Here is a 22500-nt window from a genome sequence, read left to right on the forward strand (position 1 = left end):
ACCATATGCTTTTGGCTGTAGCGACTAGTTAAATTCTTGTCGTTGTTACTCGTGTTTTTTTGCTTTGTGAAGCCCTCACCGCAACATGATTTCAGATGTGAACGTCACTTACTTCACAGCAAGCTAACTAAAGCTTACTTCGCCGAAAAGGGTGTTAGATATGTCAAAGCAAGACAGCGCAACAGTGTCCCTAGCAGGGCAGGTCAGCACAGCGACAACTTCAAGCCCTCAACCATCGCAGCAATTCGTTACATTTAATGTTCCGATTTAGTCTCCGGGACAATCTTGCAAACGATTTCAAAAATTGCCTTCAAACGTAGAAAACGTACGAACAGATCACTGGCCTGACTGAGAAACTGAACGACTACCGAGCTGCAACCTTTAATACGTGAATCAGACTAGAAGCTATAGCAGTTCACTCTGCTTTGCCCTTCACATCCGAGGAAGACAAAGGTAGGTTTGATAGCGTGCCATCCTGGAGTTATGAAATAACTATTGCATGGGCAAGACTTACACGATTTATGAGCGTTATCAGCCACGGAGCCGAGGCAGTCCATCAAGTAAGCCAACCTGAGAAGGCAAGCGCACGTCAAAAAAAAAAAAAACAACAACAACAAAAATTCCAGAGATGTGAAAAATTGTAAACATTGTGGCAAATGTAAAAATCGGAGAATGGAAAAATGCCCAGAGTATGGTAAGATTTGTAATAAGTGCTCGAAAAGAAAACACTTCAGTTCTGTCTGCCAGCAGAAAATCCAGCCACCTAGAAAGCCTCAATCCCGCAATAATCTGCATAGAAATAAACCGAAAGTGCATGAAGAACCGTCAATACATTTCACGAAGAACCGTCATCCTTGTCTGAGCATGGACCTTGGGCGTTATTCTGTCAGTTGAACCAAGAGCAGAATTTATGCAGTAATGGGAATTGGAAATAAAACACCCCAGATGCAGGTAGAGACTGGGGCATCCTGTCTTACCCCGTCGGTACTTGCCAACTCCTGCTGAAATCAGCAGAACAAAGCCGGAACTTGTCACATACTCAGTCAAAACTCAGTGTGCTAGGACTGTAGCAGAGTCTGTGCAGAGAGCCCGGAAACAATATGGAATGTACCGTAGAGTTCTGTAGCTGAAGATGGTTAAGCACAGAAAATGGACCTTGTGCTTCTCCAACAGCAGAACATTTTGCACTCTAGCAATAGCACTTCAGACATCAATCAGTTAATTGAAAACCATAAAATCCATAGCCTATCAGAAAGGAAATCCTATCCGAGTACGCTGACCTTTCCAAAATCCTGGGCAAGATGGGAGGCAAACTCCACTTAGATGTTGATAAGTTATCACTTTGATAATACAATGGTAGCAGTGGTAATGCCACTGTGTCGCAGTACTAATGAAAGGCAAACTTAGATAAAACCTTGACTGCCTTGAGAAGCTGTAGGTACTGACGAAGAAATAGATAAACCTGCAGAATGGGTGTCCAGTTTGGTTGTAACCCAGGTGCCAAGTGGGAAATGCGAGTCTGCATTTACCCCCAGCGTCTAAATCAAGCACTCAAACGAAAACACTACCCCTCCTTGTCATTGAGGACATTTTGCCAGAATTGCCAAAAGTGAATGTATTCACTAAAGCCGACCTGAACGATGGATTTCTCCAGATTCAACTTGACGAAGAATCCAGCAAGCTCACCACATTTCGGACACCCTGGACCCGCATGCCATGCGGAATCAGTCGCGCACCCGAATGAACAGCAGCTCGACCAATTCCTCGGAGGCCTTAAAGGCGTCTAAATGATGATCTGATCATCATTGGACGAAGTGACACCGACTTGGAAGCAGAAAATGATGATGAAAACCTGAGAAACCTCCTGGACCGTTGCAGAGCAAAAAACATGGAGCTAAATAAGTTTCAGTTCAAGTCTAGTGAGGTTTCATTTATCGGTTATGTAATGACAAAGAATGTATTGAAAGCAGACCTTAAGAGAGCTGAAGCGGTCACCAAGATGGAACAGCCAGCTGATGTCCCAGCCGTTCAGAGATTTATTGGACTTGTTAAATACATGTCTAAGTTCCTCAAAAGAGCCTGTCAGAACGCTGTAAGCCACTTCGCCGTCTGGCGTACAAGAGTGCTGACTGGAATTAAACTCATGAGCAGGATGCCTTCGAACGAATAAATGTAGCAATTGTAAAGGCCCCAGTACTCAAGTACTTCAGCGAAAGTGACCCTACTGAAGACCAAGGAGATGCATCCGAGAATGGGCTTGGTTTTTCGCTAATGCAGCATGGTCAGTCTGTGGCATTTGCAAGTAGAGTACTCACATCAGCAGTACTTCCAGATTGAACAGGATTATCTGGCCCAAGTCTGTGGAATGGAGCATAACCAGCAATATGTGTTTGGCCACGAAGTCATTTTATGTACTGATCACAAGCCTTTAGTTTCAATCTCTCGGAAACCCCTGTCGTCTGCACCCAAGAGGCTGCAGCACATGTTATTACGACTTCAACAGTACGACTATGATATCAACTGCACACCAGGCAAGGAGATGCTGCTAGTTGACCCTCTGTCAAGAGCCTACCTTGACGATTATGAGCCCTCAGCTACATAAGTAGAGGTGGAATGCATCCATACTGCCCACTTCCTTCGTGTTCCAAATCGCCAACTTAAGGAACTCCAGAGAGAAACTGCCTGTGACACAACCTTGCAAAACCTGTACAAAGTAGTTATCAGTGACTCCCAGATAAAAAAATGACCTTCCATCAGCTATTCATTCATACTTAAAGTTGCGAGATGAACTCTCCGTACATGATGATATCATATTCAAGGTGTGTGATAACCCATACGCTGAGACCAAATATTAAGGAAAAGATACTCCAGTCCTATTATCGGAGTGCAAGGATGTCTGCACAGGGCGAGAGAGACAGTGTATTGACCAGGCATGAACTCAGAAATCACTGACTATATTCATTGTTTGTCATTCCAAACCCGCGAGAGTAAAGAACCACTTATCTGTCACAAGATCCCAACTGTTTCGGGTTTCACCATTGACTCAAAACCTGAAACAGCTCAACTGTTTTACTCATATACACGAAACACAATAATTACATAACATCTCCCTTCCTTCCTAGAAAAACGTCGTAAAATTGACATGCATAACTTACATTTGAGAAAATCATCTTAATCAGCAAAAGCATTCAGTTTTCACTGAGTGTTAAAGAAATAAACAAAATCACAACGTTAAAAAAATGTTCAACTTTTCATACAAAGGCCGCATTATCAAATATCAAATATTGAGGGCAGCTGAAGACTCCTCATTCTAGTCTTTCGTGCTTCTGGTATTGAAGATTCTGTATTCACAGTAGGAGTTTTGCTCACGGCAGGTTTTCCTAGGCTAGGAGTTTGCACCTATATCAACGGTTCTTGGGGCATCTCGTTGCGATTGTTTTCCACAGCAGGTGCATTGACATCAGCATTCGGCTTGTCTTGTGCTAAAGTAGGTTTAAGAAACTGCCTCTTTCTTCTCACTCTGCCGTCATCTGAATGTATTACGTATTACCTGTCGGAAAGCTTCTCAATGCAGGTGCCATGTTTCCACAAGTGATCTCTGCGTAATGGTACCATTTTGGCTTCTTGTCCGATTTCAAGTTCACGTAAATGTTTCGCCTGATGATCATTAGTAAAACTTGGCCTTTTTTCCTGTTCCACTTCAGCTCTTCTCTGCAAAATTTTGAACAACTTCAGGATGGAGTAGATTTGACAGTGTGGGTACCAGAGTACGGATTCTGCAGAACATGAGTCTCTAGGCTGTGCTTGCATCTACACCTTCTTTCAGTGCGTTTCTGTGATTTAACAGAGGTAACCAAGGGTCTTTATTCATTTCAGTGGGCTTTCTTGAGAAAATGTTTCACAACCTTGACTTTTGGGTAGTGCGGTGACGAGGAAACATGGTTAAATTCCCTGAAAACATGTGAAATTCTTGACTGAAGTATTGAGGACCATGATCTGAAGCAATTATATCTGGAACACCATATCTGCTGAAGTGTTCTTCAAGCACTTTAATGATTGCTGGTGCTGTGGTGTCGTCAAGCTCACTCACTCAAAATCCGAGTAGTAATCAATGACTATCAGATAAATCTCTCCATTTTGTTACGTACAGGAATAACCAAGAGATGTCCGCAAACAAGGTATGAATGGAATTAACTCCCGAGTACGATATAAGGAACGCAACAAAAGTGTGACAACGAGCAGTTACCCTTTTTCACTATTATTTAATTAGTTTTACACTGTTACAATTACTTCGGTTAAAGATTACGTTAAGCAGTTCGTAAAGCAAAGCGTGCGTACTCTCTTTCATGACATTCAGGCATTCATCTTGATTAACTTCGAACTCCAAGTTCCACGGACTGTAGACATCTTGACTTTCTTGATTAACTGGATTCTTTGTGTACACAAACTCTCACGAAGGACTTCATTATAAACTCTAAACTCTTTATCTTTTTCCCTTTTCAGCCATCGTCTCTTTCGTCTCTTTCTTCTCTCCGGATATAGCAAGGTCAAAGGTTATCTCTTCACTACAGTTATCGCAGTTGGTTATAGCTTCATCACAGTTATCGCTTCCATTAATCACAGCCAGCCACGAGGGTAAGCCCTCGGGCAAGAGAGTTTTTTTCTATTATTTACAAGCCTGCTTTTATACTTTTACTATAAGCATCTAGAATGTTCTGTTGCTATTTATGCTCTATTACAAAGTGTGCTATTTGTGGAAACTGCTGAGTCACATCAAAGAAATTTCTGGAAAATTACAGATTCTTAGATAATTCTAGAAAAGTCTGGAATTGCATGACAGATAAACTAAAAATAACTCTGATCCTCATAACAATTTACAGTGAACAAATCGGTAGCCATTCTAATCCTTGGTCCCTGTGGGATCTGATGAGATTGCACTGGCTCATGATGATTCCTGGCTTTTCTGGCTCCTCAACAACAGACCATTGTTGAGTGAAACCTCATCGCGGAAACTCCAGTAATCACAAACATGCACAGGCACCTGGTCTCTTATTTCACGTCATCCTGTTAAGACTGTAGTTTTCAAGGTTTGTAGGACAATCTTTTGCGCGGTGCATCTCATCTGTAGCTGTGCTATCCATTCTGGAGACACTTTGATGGATGCAAATGGAGTGACTGTTTCAAGTTCAAGAGCAAAAACTTGAAAATTGTCGGTTATCTCTTCCTTTTTTGACTGGTAGTGTGACTCTAGACAAATGCTCGGCCAAAAACAGCTATGCTCCAGGCTTGTATCTTACCCCCAGGATGTGTCTTTGGAGCCTTAAGGGCATTCGTTGCAAGCAACAGGGAGCAGAGAGGATGGCTTGTGGTGTAATTCCACTGTTATTTTTTCACAACCAGCACGATAATAACTCAAGCTTTCCCAGGAGAAGACAAAAACAATACATTACTTCTCTATCTTTGCATATTGCCGCTGGCTGGCCATTTTGAAGTAGCGCTGCACCTAATTTATACTCACTCGCATCGCATTGAACCGTTACTTCCTCGTGCAGGTCATAATACTTGAACAAATGATGCTAAACCACTAGCTTTCACACTTCCTGGAAGGCTGGATCATACTGCTTAGACCAAACGAACTTTGCATCTTGCTTGGTCATTCCCTTCTGTGGCTGAGCAACTTCTGATAATCTTGGCAGAAACTTTAATAAGTAATTCACAAATCCAAAAAGGCTTAACAGTTCTTTCTTTGGCTCCGGCCCTGGCATCTCTTGAGCAGCTTTTCGTTTGTCGCAAGCTGGCTTTAACCCATCCTTGATCATCAAGTGTCACAGACGCTTGACTTGTGACTTCCTGAGATTCATTTTACTGCTGTTTAAGCAGAGATTGACCTTGCGAGCTTGCTCCAAGAGACGGACAAGATTCTCATCATGATTTTGGTTTGCTCCTCATCTTTTTCTCCATAGCCCATCTTTAATGACTGCATTCAACTTCTTTCTGAGCCAAGGTAATTCCAAAAGGCAACCTCAGGTACTTGTAGTGACCAAAAGGAGTCCAGATAGTCCTTTTCAGACGGCTTTCTTCATCTAATCCAACTTGATAAAACCCATCATTGTCACTTATCCATTCGTTTGGTTCTAGGACCTTCTCCACAGTTCTTTTTCTGCCCAGGTCATCAAATTTGGCTTTAACTTTGCCTCTCAGGGCAAATGGTACCCAACGTTGGTTATATTGTACTGGCTTGACTGATCACTGATAATGGATGTATTCCCAATATGGCCTAGACCTTGAAAAACATCTTTGTAGCGCGACAGAAAGTACTGATTGGTCAGGTTACCACTCTCTAAGACATGAATAGACCCTTCAGGATCCATCTCTACTTTGAGAATTCCTAACTGTTCACAAGCCTCTGCTGACAATAAGAGTTTGTTGGAGCACTTCACCACTTGAAAACTGAGTTCATGAAGCCTACCTCTTTTGTCAATTGTGAGCGTGGTCTCCCCAATAGGCTCCATTAACGGTAGGGGCATAGGTTTTGACTGCCTAACCCTAACGCTGTAAGACGCCCTATTTCTTCTGCTAAACGAATATTTTCTTTGGCTGAGTGACACAACTTGGCATAATGATTCATTTTCTTACAGATTCTACTCTGCGGACCATAAGCTGAACAGTCTGTCGGCTTGGTATGCTTTTTTAGCTGACCGTAAAACCTATATTTCCAATTCTAGTGAGAGGAGTTCATGATGTCTTCTAATTTCGAGGTTTACTTCGTTTCTTGCTATGTTTCGGTTTTCGTTTCGCCAGCATCAAGTGTAGCTCGTCACTTGAACTTTCTCAGAGCTTAACACTGAGACAATTAATCAGCAATCTAGCTTGCGTGACTTTATCTTGGATTGCAATGATTCGCCTATCACGGATCATTTCTTCAGTCAATGTTCCAAATGCACATGACGATGAAAGCTTTCTCAGCCTATTGGCAACTGCTTGTACTGAGGTTTGAGCACAAGAATTAAACACGTACGTCTCGTAAATTACATTCCTCATAGGGATGAAATAATCCTCGAGCTTGCAGTGTTGAATCAATTGCAAGGTCTTAAAAAGTAAGGTCTTTAAATTCAGGAATATTTGCAGGCATTCCTTTCCCATAACTGAGCAAAAAGTGGTGAGTCGAACTGCTTGATTCTCTTCGCATTTAGGACAGTTGCTACTTCATAATCTTGCCATTGTTGCTTAAAAAACTCCCAGTCGCTTGTGATATCACCTCGACAAACCATAGTGGCTGGTAAGGGAAAAATTGAAGGAAAACTGTAAACTTGAGTCGATCGAGGTGTAGTGTCGAAACTTGCCATAGTGTGAACAACCTTCCATACAAGTGATCGCTGGATGAAATCGCTTGTTCGATCTGTTTAAAGTAAAACTGTTGAAAATAAAACTAAGTGAAGGATTTTCAGCACGGTCCGCTCATTTCTTCGTTGGAAATCCCATCTTTTGGGTCTCACGATTAACTCACTTCATTACGAAACACCAACAAGACCATGGGAGAATTTGAAAATACGTACCATCATTGTAAGTCCCAAGATAAACTGGAAACAATGGTTAAGCAAAATCTGGGGGACAAATAAAAGAGTATTGTGGTATTTGGCCTACAGCAACCGATATATGCACAATCGATGACAAAAGTGGTCTTTGCACCGTTGATTACTCCCGATATTTTGAAGTAGACGAATTACACAGCAAACGAGGAAAAGTCAACATAAGGAAACATTTCGCAGTTATGAATGCAATTTTAGTAAATGCGTAGAGAAGCCTGAAAAATTCAGAACTTCAACGGGGCTTGAACCCGTGACATCGCGATGCCGGTGCAACGTTCTCATTCAACATTTCGGAGCGCTATTACAGTCAGTCATTATTTCTGTTTCTGAACAGCATGTTGTCAGGGTATTAAGGACATATACGCAACAATTGTGAATTACGCTGTTCTGGTCGATGTTTATAAGTTTCTATGCGTATGTCGATGTTTTAGTCGCTATATATTTTGAGGAAGTGTACGGCGATTTCGCGACGCTTTAACAACGAAGCATTGAACATTTCGGAGCGCTTTTACAGTCAGTCATTATTTCTGTTTCTGAACAGCATGCTGTCAGGGTATCAAGGACACATTCGCAACATTTGTGAATGCTATTCTGGTCGATGTTTATTATTTTAGTCGCTCAGTATTCTTTGAGAACGAAGCATACAACATTTTTGAGCAGCACATGCAGCCTCCTTTGTTCATCGAAGTTTTTCTTTCTCTCACCACCTGACAATTCCAAAAGTCGGGTCGACTTTTCAAATGACGGGTCGTCACGACCTGATCGGATCGTCACGATCCGTCAAGATATTTGAAGCTCCCCCGGGCAGTTCGACTTCCCGGCAGTAAAGCTTACTTCCTTTTAAACTTTACGACCCGGCATCCGGTGAGTCGGACCGTCAACAGCAATTGACGACCCGACTCAGTTCATTTATATTTGGACATGTGTGAGCCAGTTGGGAGCTGGTTTTTTGTGGGTTCAAATGTTCCCGTGATGAATGAATCGATGAACTAGATGATATAGAATGGTTTTCAATTGAGTGTCGAAAGTAATTAGCGAATTACTTTGGTTTATGATTACTTCACTCAGTGATTGGTTCAAAGCTCTCGCGCCACTTTTTCAACCAATGAAAAGTGAAACCGAAACCAATCATGGCTCGCGCGTGCACATTTTCCCGCGTTTTGTGTCGGCTACCTGTAATTATTTCGAGGTTTGATTGGTTTACTGGATTGTCTCCGTCTTTTGTGATTGGCCAAAGTAATTACTTTGGTTTTGGTTTTACGACACTCGATTGAAAATCGCTCTATGCTATACACAAATTGCTTTCATAACTGCGAGGATCACAGTTTCACTTAGCATTAATTGAAAACAAGACAAAGTTCTTTTCGCCTGAGGAGCCAAACCCTGGTGTGGGTCGTGGTCTACAAAGATAAAATATCAGTATAAATATCAGGACAAATACTGGTTGCACCATTTATGTAAAACATACTGTTGCACTGCTATTGGGTACACAGTGTGAAGTGTGCTTCATGGTAGTCAGAGGCATTAATGAACTCCCTCTCATCTAACGGGTAGAATACAAGTAATCCAGTCACGTGATGACTGGTCGTTAATAAAGGGTTTCCTCTCTGGGACTATGCGACTCATTTCTTTAAGATTTACGGAATGGCTGGAATATTTGTTTTTCTAAAAAGAAAAAAACACTTATCCCGAAATGAAATGATATCGGTTCTCAGAAAACGACTTTCGCGAAAAATAATACGAAGTGAACGCGTATTCTGTCTTTCAAATCCGGGAAAGTCCCAAAACTATCAAAAGTACCTTAAAATCCATACCTTCTAGTAATGTAAACTCTTCACGGATGCCTGACACTGCGCACCAACACGAACTTGGTGTGAAGTATTAGTGTCAAATTTCAGGGTGTGCGATGAACTGTAACGTTCCGGAATAGTTGGTATAACATTTGCTTGACAACTAAATATTGCGTTTGGGACGGATAGTTACCGTATGAAGGATAGATTAGCCGTTTTCTTCCCTGTGCTATAAATATGGAGGAATTAGGGAATCATTACTTCTAGACAAAACGAGGAACGTCTTCCTGAAAGATCAAGCGTTCTTAGTACTAATCGTTGTTTTTTGTGATTTTCCAAACTTCAGAGATTCGGATTTGTCATCCAAGTCCTTGCAAACACGGTGGGAAATGTTTGGTGACAGACAGGAAGTCGTTCACTTGCATTTGTTCTGGAACTGGATATAAAGGCAAGTTATGTCAAACCGGTGTCATTTCCACACCGATATTTCCGAAACTCCATACAAAGATGAGCTCTGGACCTCTTTTTCTAATGGCACGGCCATCATATTTCTTGCAAGTGTCCTTGTTCTCCAATGAAGGACTAAAGTTTGATCCACCGTCACTGGAATTACAGTTTTCAAAAGTCAAAGCAGAATTTGTGGTGAAAACAGAAAAACCAGGAATCCATTCCGTTTCTTATAGCGTGGATGGTGAAAGTAAGGGTGATTTCCAGACACCACAAAGAAGCGTCGTCCTCGTCACACCAGATTTCTTCGATCGGCTCCCCAGGGACACCCTTCTCACTGGTTGCAAGAAGCACGTGTCAAAACAAAACGCAGAATGTGAAATGCGTCTTCTATCTACGTCGCCATGGATTGGAGCACCCGTATCAACCAGTGGAATCGTGCATCTTGTGACACCCAACAATGTCAGTGTTCCTATGTCACTGGTTGGCTTAAATTTGGAAGACCTCGACATCCCTAGGGACAGGCTTATCAACATTGCCATTGCTAAAACGGTTTCTCAAGGAGTGTTTAAAATTTGGCATCAAGCAAATGGAACGTGCCTTTCAAGGGTCTCCAATACTGACAATTTGCTTGCGTTGATGTGGAGTAATGCATTTCCATCTTCTTTCATGCAAGCATTGACAGAAATCGCACCAGAATGGCTTCAGTTTACTATTATGGAAGATAGCGCTGCTTTTGATATTCAAAACATTGCTGTAAACCTATCGCCTGATTCGGAACACTGCTCAGGTTTTCCCTATAATGATGCATCTGTCCAGGTCTTCTATCGTCCTGCCATAAATTACATTGCCCGTGTTGCTGGTCAGGAAGTTGCGTTGTTCGCTGATGGGGCAACCTGCTTTGCTGTCGATATTTGTCAATCAGCCATGATCCTGAACCTTCCCAACCGGGAAGCAAATGTTATAAAGAACTCCTTAAACCTGTTTCGTAATATGGGAGCAATGGGAATAAACATGAACGTAGAATCAGTGGGTATCTTTAACAAGATGAAGACGTCTTCTTTTGTAAAAAGGATGATTTGGAATGGAGTTAAACTGACAGAGTCCTCATCATTTCACTACAATATGTGGCTTAAAGGAAGTCTTGAATGGAAAATGGAGACTCAGACTAGGAGCCTTTTTGTGAAATTAAAATTTACAGGGGAAGCGTTTATCAAATATCGGGGAATCGATGCTGTAAGTAGAGTGCATAATTATCCCATTGACATATCTCGAATTTCACTGACGAAAGAATTAAAGATGCTCAGTATCCCCTTTTGATTTTGAAGGAAAAAATAATAACCGTGAAGTATGCAAGGACCACATTAATCGATAATCGATTGGTCGGTCGATGATCCGGGAAATGGGAGGGCATTCTAACCGTGTTACTTCATTCGATTCTACATGCTAGCACTTCTCCTGGTGAGTTGCGACTTTTATTTCTTAATCGACGAGAGCAACTGATTATTCGTCTGCCTTCATCTTTTGCAGCTTTTTGTCAATGCAATAACTCAGCCACTGGAAGTACACTTAAACGGAAAAGGCGTTTTGAATGTAAACGGAAGGGCATTGGGAAAAGACTTAAACATGACACTTTCTTCTGTTTCAATAACAGGAACGGCTTTCTTGGGAGGTGAGAAATGTTCACACATTACAAAAAACAATAAAAGAATTTTAGGCTTACTCAGACTTTCTGTAAGCGTACACTTGTTTATCAACACATTGAAGCCAGTGTGTTTCTTGTATTCCCACACCACTTTTGGAAAATCTGTGACTGTGGACGTGCGGGTCAGAGTTTGGTCTAAATTAGGTCTCTACAGAGACTAAGAATTGGTACAAAGGGCTCCTAAAAGCCCAAACATACCATAAAGGCCAATGGGTCCTCACGAGACAAAGAGAATAGCAATTGAAGTCCCTCTTTAACATGACTTTTACTTCAACTTTAGGAGAAGCATTTTGTGGCAAGAGTGTACAAGGTCTATTTCTGACATCGAAGGAATCCGTTCACAGCTTGTTAAACCAAAGCCCTCTCTTAAGATACATTCGGCCAAATAAGTCAGAACCACTTCAAATAGCAATTCTGGTGTCGTTACGTGGACGAACGGTCGGTAAACAATACAGTGTTGAGACAAGCTTGCAAGGAATGAGCTTACACTTGCGAACAAACCTCTGTCTGGAAAAACTATGCTTTAATGATTTGATCACAGAAATTCACCTTCAAGATAAGCACAGCTGCTTTGAGAAAGCATCATCTGTATCAATTATTCGTGCAAGAGGCAAGGTCTTGAAAACCTTACCTTCTTCGAGTGATGGAAATATTTTGGCAATTTCAAGGCATCAAGTTGTGGAAATTCTCTTTCCTCAAGAAACCGAGCGCGTCTCAGTAAATTTTGAAGCTAACGTTCACCTATTTAACGTTAGTCATGCCTCAAACGTTACGCTACAGGATAAAAAGCTCTGGTTTGAAATGCACGCACTAATCTTTCAGAGGTACTTAGCAAACGTGACAGTAATAGCAGACACCAGTGATGTGCAAGAGTGGAGTGCATTGCGATTTGTTGTTCGTGGGAGTTTAACAAACACGTCGCAGCTCTCTAAATTTTTGCAGACAAAAGTGACAGATCTTGTTAAATATCTTGCCGATAAAGCTGTCAGAAAAGTGCGAAGAATTGAAAACTCGCTTCTTCAAGCAAACCAAAGAGTTAACTTGGCAAGGGCTCTGGTCATAAGAAAAAAACGGCTTTTCAACATCACACAGAGAGAAAAGCAAAGAAAGAATAACAGACTTCAAAAGAGAATCAAGACATACAAGGGTGCAAAGATAAGTCTTAATTCTTCTCTCGTGCAATTTTTTCAGCTGAAGAATACGCAAATGTGTGAATATCAAAACTGCAGCTACATTGCCACTGACAGCTGTGTACCAACGATATGCCAAGATCCAATAAATTCCGAACGCTTGGTTACCATATGTGAGAAAAAGACAGATACGTATGTTGTGCACGAGATCGAGACGACAGAAGAGGAAGAGATTGAACAGATCCAGAGGTATTATCTTAGAACTCGCTCTAATTGTGGGAGGCTTTTTGACTTTTTCACTGGTTGTGACTCGTACCGGGAAATGGTTCCAGGAGCAGTCGAGTTTAAAACCCATAAAGTACTAAGGCACACAGTGAAAGAGAAAGAAGTTGAAAGAGTTATTTATAATTGTAAGAGAGAGAAAGAATCAGTTATTTCCAGCTACGATCATTCGTATAAATGCTGTTCAACTGAGACTCGTGAAAAGATCGAAGTCGTAGATCCTGACTGCGTCTCATACAACCTGCAGTGTAAACGTAACATGAGCTACTTAAGAGATGTGATAAAGGAAGAAAGAGATAACTTATCGCCGGCCTTTGAGTCTATGGCAAGAAAGGCGCAAAACGTGGTCGTTGCTCAGTTAGAAATGAGCAAGGCCAGAACAAATTTTGAGTTTGCTGACATTCAACTGAAAGTTGCGCAAGCCATTCTCGAGCAACATGAACATGCCAAGAATTCTATCAACATCACGACTGTAAGGTTACGTGAACGACTGGGCCTGAAGCTAGCCCAAAAGCTAAAGACTGCCAACGATAAACCACTCGTCACTGTAGACACTATCAAATTTTCTGTCTCAATGACGAAACGAGCTACGAAAACTCGGTTCCCGGCTACAGTAAGTTTGAAAACCCAGGAAAGAACGGACAAATTAAAATTATTGGAGTTTCCTATGGATTTTGCGAATGTAAATCGATCTTTGATAAGAGCTTCGAGGCTCATAATCGAAGCGCTCTTTGGATCACCCTCATCAAGAAGACGAAGATCACTCAGAGAAGGTCCCATCTCGTCCAGTGGAGGAAGACTTGATGAAACTAGCTTGTCAATGGGACAACGCGAGTGCCTCTTCTCACAGGATGCCCATGTTTACTTTTCTGATGTCCTTGATTCTGTTGAACTCTTTATTAACAATAGTAGACAACTCGAGGACGGTATCTTCACAAGCTTGAGAGGCATAGAAAAACTTGATTTACAGGGAATTAGTCATAATTACGGTCCTTTGGAAGAGATCCAGTCAGTTTTCAATGACACACTACAGTCCATAGAAAGGATGTTTCTCAGTATATCGCCAACGACTTCATGGAAATCCAGCTTACAAGATCTTCGAGCATTTTTAGATGTTTCGACGAAGGCTAAAAATTTTTCAGAATGTTCAGGAATTCAGGACTGTGTCGGTTTTTTCTTTGACAGTTTAGGGGACATGTATGAAATGGAAGATCACCCGCGAGCAATCGAAATAAAACATGCGCTTAAAGAACTGGAGATTTCGATAAGTAGGATCTTAAACGAAGGCCTCACCATGACTGCATTAGAGAGCGTAATATTTCAAGCAAAAGCCTTCGTTGTAAAGTCCAAAGATGACATCATTCTTTGCAGCAAGAAACCAAGAATAAAGAAGAGTTCTCCAGTGAAAGTCGCGACCATCAAAGGTGAGACCATTCAATTATTGTGTGAGGCAGTAAGCCCTATAGAACTATTATACGTTTGGTACAAAAATGGCGAGCCGTTAGAGGATACCAACAGCACGAGACTCGTACTTTCAAATGTCACCAGAGAGAGCGAGGGTGTCTATCATTGTAAAGTCTCCAATAGTCGGGGAAGTACTATGTCTAATATCACCATCGTAGAGGTGCATCAAAAACCTCAAATTACAGAGCAGCCACAAGGGGCACAGGTATTCGTTGGAGAAGGCCTGGTTTTACTTGTATGCAACAGCATTGGAATTCCACGCCCACTGACGGAGTGGTTTTTTATTCCGATTAAAGGAGGTTCGAGTGGTCACGTGGTTAATTTGAATTCAACAAAGCCAGTACTGGTGCTGCATAACCTCGCATCGGAGAGTACTGGTTTATATTACTGCAATGTTTCCAATCGGCATGAAACTGTCCAAAGTAGAAATGCCAAACTGGATGTCTTGGACTTTGCCCCAGGTGTTCCGAGAATTGCAGTAAAGTTTGGATTAAGGTACTGCAAGGCATCAACTGAACCGACTCAAAAATCGAGTTTTTCTGCAGCGAGTTCCTTTTGGAAGAACCTGTGTGATGTCTTAGGTTGGCCAACCGGTAATATTGACAGCCGATACTTCCACCCATTTCCGAATGCCTCAATCTCGTTTGTTCTGAAAGGTGACGATGCGCAAGTCCCTGGTCATGACCCTCCAGCCAAGAGGCGCCAGGCGGCATTAAATAACTTTTCATTATCAAGAGTAAGCATGGTGAAACGCCTCAGGACGCTCTACACTCTTTTAACCAATGGAAGCTTTAAACTTGAAATGAATGAGAAAATGTGTTTCAAGAAAGACAGCTTTTCCATTAGGTCTCTTCCACAAAGATGTTCACAGGGAACAAGACCTCACGAGAATGGGTTTCTCTGTGGTAAGTTTCCTTTTTGTATGGCATTAACGAAAAAGAAAAATGATCCTCTCACTTAGCTTGACAATTTAAGCATTCGCCTATAGCCCGCAATTCAAGTATACATTCATTTCATTCATCGAGGCCTTCACGGAAACAAATTAGCCCAACAAATTGACCTGCTCCCAGCTGTGTGGCTTCATATCTTAGTTGGTAGAGCTTTCCACCGGCATCGCAGAGGTAATGGGTTCGAATCCCGTTGGAGCCACCTGAATATTTCAGGTTACTATAAAAGGTGACAATTGCTTAAATTATCCAGCTAAGTGCGATGATAAGTTCTTTCATTAGTCTACAACTTGCACTGCAAATATACATTCATTTCATTTATGTGAACAATTGTATTTTATAAGTGCATTTTGAAGATAATACAATATGTTAACACCATAGAGTCACGATCATTGAATCCTTCAAAGGGTAGAATTTTCATAAATATTCCACTATCCGATAGACGGATAGATCTATCATTTGCTACCCTTGAAGGATTTATTGTTACATTAATTTGAGTCCAAAAAGGCGATCGATTGAACCGAGCCCGTGAAAGGCGAGAAATACATTGGACTGCAATGTAAAAGTTGGACTGGTAATGAGCATTATCCAATTACAATGGCTTTTCGAGGGGTTTAATTGAATAATGCGTTTGTGTACGAGATTTTATGAATTTATTAGAAGTGGTCATATTTTTGAGATTATTTTTCCGCTGAATTGTCACTGCAGAGATGCATAGATTATTTCATTTCATGTCATTTTCTTTGCAGTGAACTGTGCACCTGGGTACTATGAGGTGGGAAACAGGACTTGTCTAAAGTGTCCTTCAGGAACTTACCAGTCGGAAGAAGGACAAACTGAATGTATTAAATGCCCATTCCGGCGCTCTTTCACAGCAACTGGGGCGTTCACACTATCTCAATGCATTGACATGTGTGAGTTGCATACCAGTAAATAATATATTTCCCATGGTTTTCAGTAGATTACACGTTCTGAGCAAGATCATGCTTGCATTATGATTAGGACGAAAGCCCTGTCTCAAGTCATTTTATCACAGCGATTACATGTGATAACACCTTTGTTGATTAAAGGATTCAGGAGTAACAACCTCTTTTTTCCGTTTTCGCATCCTTCGTTTTGTAAGCTAAAGGTAAACCATCTTAAAATCTTGACCAATCTTGACCTCAATTGTTTATTTAAATATCTGTGCCAAATAAGTTAAGTTGACAACTAACATAGCGTATTTCGCTTTCTTTGTTATACCATGATAGCTTCGTCGTGCAGACCTCCTTCGGCAAACACGAAAACCTTGAAATCTGCCGATGAAAAGAAGCAGCTGTATCGCACTGGTGACATTATCCAATTAAAATGTGAAAAAGGATATAAAGGGGTAGGAAATTCCACCATAGAGTGCAATGAAGGTAACTGGACATCGGACTTCTATTGCCGGAGTAAGTAGAATATCTTATGCGACATTTACAGTATGTAAAATTGTTTAATTTTTGTGATTTTTTTTAACGATGGGATTGTTCACATGATACCGGTATTAACGAAAACATCCCGGTTCCCTTATCCTATGCAGTCGCTTCCATGATACTGCAGCTGGTGCCTAATTTTACACCAGCACGATTCTTCAGTGTCGCATCCAGACCCAGATATGAAGAAGGAGGGTTTTCTCCGCCTTGCCCCTCCCATCGGATCGGCCACTCACTACCATTAACAGATTGTCTTAGCTTCATAGCAAGATCTACGAGTGTCAGGTATAAAAAAATGTAATTGGGGATGGGTATAGCAGTAGAATTTCAACCAACAGAAACCATGTCATCTTGATCTCTTCGAATTGTTGCTGTGGCTTTAGTCCTGGACGATTATCGCCGACAAGTTGGGTCAGTAGGTTGTTAGAGCACTCAGCTACCGCTCATGAAGTCTTTGGATGGCATGACAGCTTTAGAGGAAAGTGTTTCCTTTGCAATGTCATCTTTAATGACTTCCTACACTTCTTGGAAAATGTTGCTAAACTTCTCGAATAACAATGTTCTTTAGGAAGTCAAAAGGACATCGTTAAATTGAAGCCAAGTAAGTTCTGTTGCAGCGCTTCAAAGTCCTGGTTGGATGGTTCGTTGAATAACGTAAAAAGTACAACAAATAACGGGGTAGAGAATAGAACATAGAGAGGAGTGGAGTGGTGTATAGAGTGTGGTGTACAGTAGGACGAGGGATAGTGTGATGTGTTAAAACAAGGTACAACAGTATAGAAGAGCATAGCATTGATGGTAATAATTGCTGTAAGTTATCTTAAAGTAATGCATCCAAGGATTTGATAATGATAAAGAATACTGAAAAACGTGCATATGTGAACCTACATTCTGCGATGTTAATCCAAACAGGTGCTCATACTTGTGTGTGTAGTTATTTTTATGGACCAAAAATCAACTAACGACAAGTATATTTTAAACGTAATCTTCTATAGCTCAGTGGTAGAGCATCCGAACTGGTAATCGGAACGTCGTAGCTTTGAATCCTGCAAAAGAGCACTCAAATTTTTTCCGAGTCAACACTGAAAAGATATCATCTCATGAAGAATATTATTATTAATCAAATTTTCCTTATCAGAGAATTATGGTTTAAAACATTGATCCTATGAATATAGAGCTCTGCAATCACTTCAAAGGTGATGGCTTGCCTATTTAATTCAGGAGAATCGTTTTTACGCATTAGTTTTGACCATCATAATTCTCCCTATTCTCGTATGAGCTTTTTTTTCTTTTTTCGAGCTAAACAAGTTCGCACATCACAGTCTGGTTTTAACTGAGGCTAGGAACTACGCAGTTAAATTTCAGAGGAATGTATCAATTAAAGGAATTTATCAGGGAACTATGGTCGTGTGTTTGAGTGTAACAATGTCAGTTTTTCAAATATATCGAATTCCTCTTTGTACTCTCATTAACAATATTGTTACCTTTATTCCATGCAGAGACCTGCCTGCCACCATGGACGGAATTTAGCGAACGTTGTTATAGGGTGACTGCTTCGCGTTTATACACATGGAAAAGTGCTTTAGCAAAGTGCCAGACACTGCAGTCACATATGCTGACGATACATTCAGAGGAAGAAAACAATTTTGCCGCAACGCTTGTTAAGGTAATCTTAATATAAAGGAAACCATAGCTAAAATGAGAAGGCAATGAGCTGTAGCTTTATTAAGGTATTACACTGGAATCATTTTTATTTGCGGACGTTATAGATTAAACCGAAACAGCAGATACTCAGATAACCATCCGTTCTTCTTTATCCCTCTAGCCTGGGCATAAAGGTGTCCTTCTGTTATTTCTGACAGTCCTTTCTCTTGCCAGGCTCTATGCATCCTTTTCTTATGTTCTCTAACTGGTTTCCCATCTTCATCTACACGCAGGCCTACTTAGAAAGTAACATTTCATTACAGCAATATTCATTTTCCTATTCTGTCTTTTCCTGGAAGTCGCTTCAGTGATGATCATGACGACCGGGTCTGCGCTGCTCTCCCGCAGAATACCCGCCGGACGAGGAACTATTGTCTAAGGCTCTGGCCCCATTCACGCCCTTATTCTCCATAATCTTTATATCCACTACAATCATCGTGAGGACAGTGGTGATAAGATGCCACAACCACCAGTATTCTGATCAAGACGCCATCTCTAGAGGGGCTTGTCTCAAGACACCCATCTACCCTTAAAATAAAAGTAAGGTATCCAGCATTAATTTCTCCGCAGCTCAAAAAAGCAATAAGGGGAAAACGGGTAGCCAACTAAGGCTAAGGAGACCTCCCTACTCATTATTATGGCATTATTATTATTATTATTATTATTATTGTTGTTGTTGTTGTTGTGATGATGCCGCAGCTCTATTCCTGCCGGGGACACGAATAGAGATGTGGGTGCCCAGCATGACATTCGTGCTCTCGGCTTTTGGGAGCGGCAAGGCTCTGCCTTTTTTTATGTTAGGGTTTGCTACCCGAATGCAGAGTCTTACAAAAGCCTCACCGCTAAATTAATCTATCGAACAAGGCACTTTTACACCACTAGTAAGGAATGCACTTTCACCGTCCCGTTTCTTCAAAAAAGATAATATATGTTGATTTAAGGCTCAAAGAAATGCCTAATTTCGTTGCCATGGTAACGTTATTTTAGAGGAAAATATAATGAGAGAAATGGGTACTTAAAACCCTGGCCAAATTTTGTCCTGATATTAATACGCTAACTGTATCTACGGACAAAATATGTTTATTTGTTTGTAACAAGGAGAAACTATTTCAAGCCTCCTTAAAGGAGAGGGTTAAAGTATCTCAATGTCATGCATCCGCGCCAAGTGTCATTCGCCATCTTGAGGTCTGCGCTGCTGTGCTTGAGAGGCTCACGTTGCACGGGAAGAGCTCCTCTGAACATCACAGATAATGATTTTGAAAGTCGAGAAGGAACTATCAACTATTTAGGATTCTCAATATATTTCTTATATTTAGGATTAGTATTTTTCATATGGTTTCTTATATTTTTTTTAATGTCCCTATGACACATTTTTTTTCACCGTTTTTTTAACATTTTATTTATGGTGGCTGGAGTGTAGTACTTCAAAACTCTTTCCTTCATAGTATAGCCATGCGTTTTAGCGGGCCTTTGAGTTTTGGCCGAGCCAGTTGGGTCCTGGTAACTATTGACGTCAAAGAAGTCAAGAATGTAATTCCATTCTGAATCATCAGAACATTCACGGCATCCAAAGGGTAACTATCTTCCGACATTTATTAAGACTTAGCAAAAAGCTTCAGATTTTTAACAAGACTTCTATTCTTACACTTGTGAAGAGATGCGATCAAGTTACTTCTTTGACGTCATCAGTTACCAGAGCCCAACTGGCTCTGACAATATTTTTGGCGTATAAATCAAACGTGTGGATACACTACAGGGGAATTTTTTTTGAAGTACTACACTCCAGACACTATAGACATTTAAATGAAAAGTTAAAGGGGTACTCTGACGAAAAAACACGATTTCGCAAAAAGTCTCACATCCCCGAGGAAACGCCGCCAAAATGTTGTATACGCTTTCCACATTATGAATTTAACTTACTTTCACCAGCTTTTCAATGTTAATACGTTGAAATACTTGTTTTTCATAGTATCCACCATTTTTGGTGTGTCGCCAGCATATTTATTCGAGAAAGCCTGGAGCGAGGACTGATGACGTCACTTACTCGCTACTTGAGTAAACAATGGAAAGCACGTCTGAAAGCGAAGCTTCGTCCTCTATCGATCGTGTTCGAACGGCTTTGGAGTTATAGTTTGACTTCGAAAAACATTCTCAGCACTTAACTTAGGAAAAAGCAGTCGCATATTCTTGGGTTTAACTCACGTGATCAACAGCCATGTTTTTCAACGAAAACAAAAGAAGACGTTAGTATAATAATAGCTTTCAATTCCCGGAGGATTGGATCGGGACACCAATATGGGCGCCATTTCATTGTTTGGGGACACCAACATGGCGGCCGTAACGTCATTTAAAACCCAAGAATAGGCGGGAAAGATCTCAAGAGGAAGAAGAAGAGGGATGCTTCGAGATCGTTCGAATTAACTGAGATCAGATGGTATGTTGGAGTCGTGATTTTGTTTGTTTACCCGTTGTTCCTTCTATCTGTAAAAATTCAAATTTGTCGTTATTTTTTCTGGGTGCAAATGTACGGGTTGCTCTTCGGACGCGGTAACAAAGGCAGAGGAGTGCTTCTCCTGTTACTAGCGAAATTGGTCAGTGCCAGGGGAGGCTGGAAGCAGTTGCAAATGATGGAGAACTACCACCGATCTGCCTGGGTTTCAATCTTGTTGTCTAGACCAGTGGGTATGAGGAATGGCCGCCAAAGGATTAAGAAACCGAAAGAACAAGCGATATACACATCAAGGTATGAGCAAGGCCTAACTGCGAAGTCTCAGTAATTGCTGTGTAATAAATACCCCATAAAGTCCCAAACAGGACGAATAAACTGTCGGTATGAAACTGATCGTAGAAATCTATTCAGGAGCTAGGAAAATTATTGCCATTATCGTTCTTATTTGCTACGTTACAAAATACATGAGAATATTTCCCGACAAGGAAAATTGACGGAAACGTGCAATCCTAATTAAGCTTGGTATACACCGCTTTAATACCGGGACCGCAGTTTGGCCTTGCTCATACATTGTTCTTTCGGTTTCTTAATCCTGTGGCGGCTATTTCTAAAACCCACTCGTCCATACAACAAGATTGAAACCCAGGCAGGTCAGTGGTACTGTAGTTCTCCGTCATCTGCAACTGATTCCATCTTCTCCACGCACCCATCAATTTCGCTAGTAATGCACCTATCATCGGCCATCCCCTGGGGGACCCCGGGCAAATACCATTTTGTATGTGGACTTAAAAGGGGGGGGGTTGAACGATCATTTCACCCTGGTAGGTTTGGTTCCCGGAAGCCTTGCACCCCGGGGAAAACAGGGGACTTCGTAAAATAAATAGGTCAATTTCAAGCTGTCTTACATCAACAACAGAAAGACCGCTGTACAGAAGAATGCGGGCTCACCTTCTCCTCGTGAAAAATTGCGGAGTGCGTTAGCTCAGGAATTTTAATGTAAATCCATTTCCATCGTGCTATTCCTTATATTTGCTGCTTCAGATATAACAATGCAAGACAATTGACTAACATTAGACTTTTCTTTTTCCCTTAACAAGTTGATTGCGCATCATCTTATTAAGTTTATACTCTCAAGTTTACTGTGGTTTGATGCTGTTCAATATGATCCCCATCTGGGAGGGGGAATGTCTTAACTTTGATTGCTCTGTGACCCCTTCGAGGAGGGGGAAATCAAGAACTTCGACAGGATCCTGTACAAAGTCCCCTCCCTTGCCCGAAGTCCCCTCCCCCAGGGGATGGCCGATGATAGATGCATAACAGCAGAAGCATTCCTTTCGCTTAGCCTTTCATTGGCTTTTGTTACCGCGTTCGAAGAACAACACGTACATTTGCACCTAGAAGAAATAACGAGGAATTTGAATTTTTACAAATGAAGGGAACAATAGTAAACAGACATAATCACTACTCCAACATACCATCTAATCTCAGTTAATTCGAACGATCTCGAAGCAATCCTCTTGTTCTTCCTCTTGAACTCTT

General features: G+C 41.2%; 1 protein-coding gene across 1 annotated transcript in view; it reads left to right on the forward strand.

Annotated features, from left to right (window-relative positions):
* Positions 1-22500, forward strand: part of LOC137974654 (uncharacterized) — a 148053-nt gene that overhangs the window by 112522 nt on the left and 13031 nt on the right. The window contains exons 14-19 of the mRNA XM_068821576.1: positions 9726-11062; positions 11357-11498; positions 11812-15312; positions 16104-16268; positions 16605-16784; positions 18308-18474. Of these exons, the coding sequence (XP_068677677.1) occupies positions 9726-11062; positions 11357-11498; positions 11812-15312; positions 16104-16268; positions 16605-16784; positions 18308-18474 (5492 nt within the window). The remainder of the gene's footprint in view (positions 1-9725; positions 11063-11356; positions 11499-11811; positions 15313-16103; positions 16269-16604; positions 16785-18307; positions 18475-22500) is intronic.

Source organism: Montipora foliosa, chromosome 11, assembly GCF_036669935.1.
Source record: "Montipora foliosa isolate CH-2021 chromosome 11, ASM3666993v2, whole genome shotgun sequence".
Taxonomy (NCBI): domain Eukaryota; kingdom Metazoa; phylum Cnidaria; class Anthozoa; order Scleractinia; family Acroporidae; genus Montipora; species Montipora foliosa.